This window comes from Branchiostoma belcheri, unplaced genomic scaffold, assembly GCF_001625305.1.
Source record: "Branchiostoma belcheri isolate BF01 breed outbred unplaced genomic scaffold, Haploidv18h27 scaffold51, whole genome shotgun sequence".
Lineage (NCBI taxonomy): Eukaryota > Metazoa > Chordata > Leptocardii > Amphioxiformes > Branchiostomatidae > Branchiostoma > Branchiostoma belcheri.
The window spans coordinates 1211184-1215256 of record NW_017804143.1 but is presented as its reverse complement, the minus strand read 5'-3'; the positions used below and the strand labels follow the sequence as shown (position 1 = coordinate 1215256).

The following is a 4073-nucleotide window of genomic DNA, read 5'->3' as shown; positions in this document are numbered from 1 at the left end:
AGCTTTCCTGCTCCAGCATTGGAATGCGGGGCATGAACGTTTTTTTTTTAATCAACAGTTTGCATTATGCAATTAAAAATCCTAACCAATAATGTAGGGAATAGCTAGCCAACTGTTGTAGTCTTAGTTGTATGTTACTTCATATTATAGTTATATCAATGTAAAGCATTGTTTTCCCTTGTGTTTCTCATTCTTTCCCTGCCATGTCGTAAAATGTGGTGAAGCCATCGCTGTATTTGCTCCAAAGCAAATATTGGCCTTTCTAGTATTCACATGGATTTTTGAGCATTAGATAGGAAGCACTTGTGCTTATATGAATCCGCTGCTCATAAAACATAATACAAATGTAATTTTATTGTAAACATAAAGATGACATAAAATATAACATGAACATAGAAATGAAAGTGCTCTACTGTTATAATTTTATGATCCAATACCCAGCACTTCAACACAGCTAATTTTCGGTCACACTTGTCAGAAGTTGTTCCTCAGGATAAGCCACACACATCCTTGGACAGAGGTTTTACATTAGTTTGATGAGCCACAGACATTTCTGCAGCTCAGGTTCCAGCTAAAAATAGCACAGAGTTCATGTGGTGTTCATTATACTGCCAATCTTGACGTATTCACGTCCGTTTTACTTTCGGTTTTACTTGCAGGGCTTTCACTGTGCCTCTCTGCATTTCTGTGCTACAGTATTGCTTGACTGCAAATGATATCAATGTCACAAAACCTCATCTTCAACTCCTATTAGTCCCAGTGCAAAATTAGATTCTGTACAAAAATAAATGACCTTACAGTAGTGTGTGATGGACAGAATGAGACCAGCACACTAGGACACATGGGGACATACTGTACAGTTATCTAAACTTTGTGATATTCAAATTTCTTGGCACAGTGAAAACAAAGGGTGGAATCATTGAAACAACTGTAGTAGATTTTCTAACACAATGTAATACCATGGGAATACATAACACACAAATGAGAGGTCACGGGAGACCTAAAATTTCACAATTTTCAGTACTCCATGGGTCACATGTACATACATGTGGTGTTTCATATTGAGGTCACTACAAATGACCTCGAGTAACCCATGTGGGACTATATTTGGTTTGACCAGATTAGACCACCTAGTACCTTCACTTCATTCTACAATCTACAAATGATGTTCATGTGTGTAAGTAATTAATTTCCTTCAGTAGCAAAGAAAAAAGTAGAAATCTTCTATATCTTTTACATGTAACCAATGTATAATTTTCCCTACTCCTCAGTCTTTCCTCATAGTAAATGACCTTGCCTTAGACAACCAGCTGTAGGAATGCTACTACTAGTACATTGTATAATATCAAAGTGGTACAAGAAGTGGCTGGTTTTCTTGGGGACACATAAAACATTACAATCTAAATCTTTAACTTATACAATAAAAAGAGGAGTAAATTATACATATATTACATGTACGTGGCTTATAACATACTAGTAGATATTACATGAGGGAAATATTATCATAAACTTACCTTCGCTCTTGGCCAAATACTTCTAATGATATTGGTTATCCTCTGAACAACTTCATTCCTCATGGCGAACTCTTCCATCCTAGGGGACATGTACTTGTAAAAGTCCAGTATTTCCTCATGTAATCTGTGTGGAAACAGACCAAAGATGAAAATCAATTAATGTACAATGCAACAAAAATCAACCAACATTCTTCAGGAATACTGTAAAATAAGCTTGTTCACAGCTGAAGCTGTGCATATAAGAGGTCACAGGTGAAGACCAACGTGTATATATGCAGTCCATGTGATTATATTTCCTGACTTATAGTAGTACAAGTGCATACAAACTGATACAAAATCAGAGCATTACTGCTATGAATAGTATGATCTTACTTACACATCTAAGGCAAGCATACTTCTTACGGTGGCAAAATCCACAGCCAATGCTAGATGTCACAATGACTGGTCTTTTCAAACAAACAAGCTTTCCTGTCAATCCAATTTTTTCAAATTAACTTGTTATGTACACAAAGATCACTATACACTTTCCTCTGGGAGATACTGCTCCTGTTCTTACTTGGAATATGTTTCTAAATAGATCTTTTTTATTCATTCCCATGAAATGGCAAAAAGTCCCTAAAACCACAGTGTATTTTCATTACATTTTTGTCCATTGTGAATGTAACAACACACATCACGATTTCCTTGAAAACGAGCAAGAACAACAACAAAAGAATGGACTCCTTACACATGACCTATAGCCCTTTGTTGACATAACAGAAGTGCAAAGACTGTTACAAAGCCATGCCCAACAGTACCCTTCTAGGAAACAAGTGTCAATTCTTGTCAATTTTTCTCATGTGTCTGGCTTTCACCACCAATAATATTAAATACAAGAGAATTGGGACTAGAATTTCGTAGAAATAGTAGAATAGGAAGAGCACCATATTTTCATTGACAACATGTGCTCTTCCAATTCCAGTTCATTCTTTACTTCTTTTGTTTTTAACTGGTGTTAGCCCTACCAGTTTTCAGTCAAATGTTTCGTCGGGCCTAGGAAAAAAAATGTTGTGTTTCCGGTTACCCGACCGACCCTATGAAAAACCCCCCGACCCTAGCCTTTTTTGGGCCGACCAAAAATTTCGAGCGGCTAGCGGTCGGTTTTCAAAATTGGGGGTTTTATCCCCGATAAATGTGCTCGTCATTACAATTTTCTTCGGTCGGGCGGCGTGGATCGAGCGCTAATTGCACGGGTCGGGCCGCTATTCATAATTTCCATTGTTGGCACAATCCTGTGAATTGACGATGAATTGTCGATCTCGCCATGACGCCGCAAAGAAAACGTTGTCATTGGTAGAAAATCTGACACCCCGCTGGCGTTTCACAACAAAATTTTCTGTAAACAACTCCGACTGTCTTTGTTTACATCGCGAAAGCTCACCGATACAAAGTAAAACTCCCGCCGGCCGGCCGCGCCCGACCACATGGTTGCGGCATGGCGCTAAGTTTTCGGCAGCTCGACGGAAAAATAATCCATCCCCAGAAGAAATGTTACTCATGAAAATAGCAACTACAACTTGTTTTCCTCGTTATATGAGTTTTTTAGGCCGTAAAATGTTTAAAACGGTTGAAATTTGCTCGAAAAAACGGCTCGAAAATTGACGGCGAGAAAGACAACATGGCCGACCTGTTTTCACAATAACAATGGTCAAAGGTCAAGATAGCATCCAAATGTATAGATACATGTAATAAGTACATATTACAGTGCTAAAACGATACTTTAAACACATGAAAAATATTTTTTTCGGCTACAACTGAAATAAAAATTCACTTATATTTTAGTAAGGTTAATTTTCAAACATTACTGAGAAATTTTCCGAATTTATTGGTTTATTGTGTAATATTTTTGTTTCTATGTATGTGCGGTTGGATGCTGTCATTGTAAAGACCCTTTACATATTGGGAGAATCAGATGAGATATTAGAGATTATCACGCTTAGTACCGTGACCCGAGTGTCTCTCAAAAATTGTTTTTGAGTGGAGTTTATAAACATGATCACATTTTATTGTTCAGCTGTGTCAATATGAGATTTGTTTGAGAAATAGGATTTGGTTTAGGTTTTTTAATATATCAATGTCAGTTAACATCTTTGGAATAAATTGCTCCAAGTTCCAGGTAGTAAATACATGTACATTTTGTATCATGTATTTTTCACTTGTTGAACTTGTGGAAGCACCGTTGGCCCCCGGTTAGGGGTCATCCGGGGAACCTATGCCCAATTTTTTTAAAAATTAAGGGTGATAAGTAATTTTTTTGAACATGAGGATAATTAAGTACAGATCTTGAACCTTTCTACTGCCTTATACATCTGCAGTTGTACAGAAAATGTAGAACTGAAGTTGCAGGAAATGACCTCCATTTGTAGTTTGGAAAAGACGAAATGCAATAGCCTGCCCCCCCTCCACGACCTCCCCCCCCCGCAACGCGCTGCGCGCTCCTCCACCCTGCTCTGAATTTCTGGGGAGATCCCTGAATAAAGTGTTACATCTCGCTTGTCTGAATCTTTCTAAAAAAAAAAA

The 4073-nt window shown here is 37.7% G+C and overlaps 1 protein-coding gene across 1 annotated transcript in view; it reads right to left on the bottom strand.

Moving 5' to 3' along the window:
• LOC109480527 (non-canonical poly(A) RNA polymerase protein Trf4-1-like) overlaps nucleotides 1-4073 on the bottom strand; it is a 25943-nt gene that overhangs the window by 9615 nt on the left and 12255 nt on the right. Inside the window, exon 7 of the mRNA XM_019782737.1 lies at nucleotides 1515-1638. Within this exon, the coding sequence (XP_019638296.1) occupies nucleotides 1515-1638 (124 nt within the window). The remainder of the gene's footprint in view (nucleotides 1-1514; nucleotides 1639-4073) is intronic.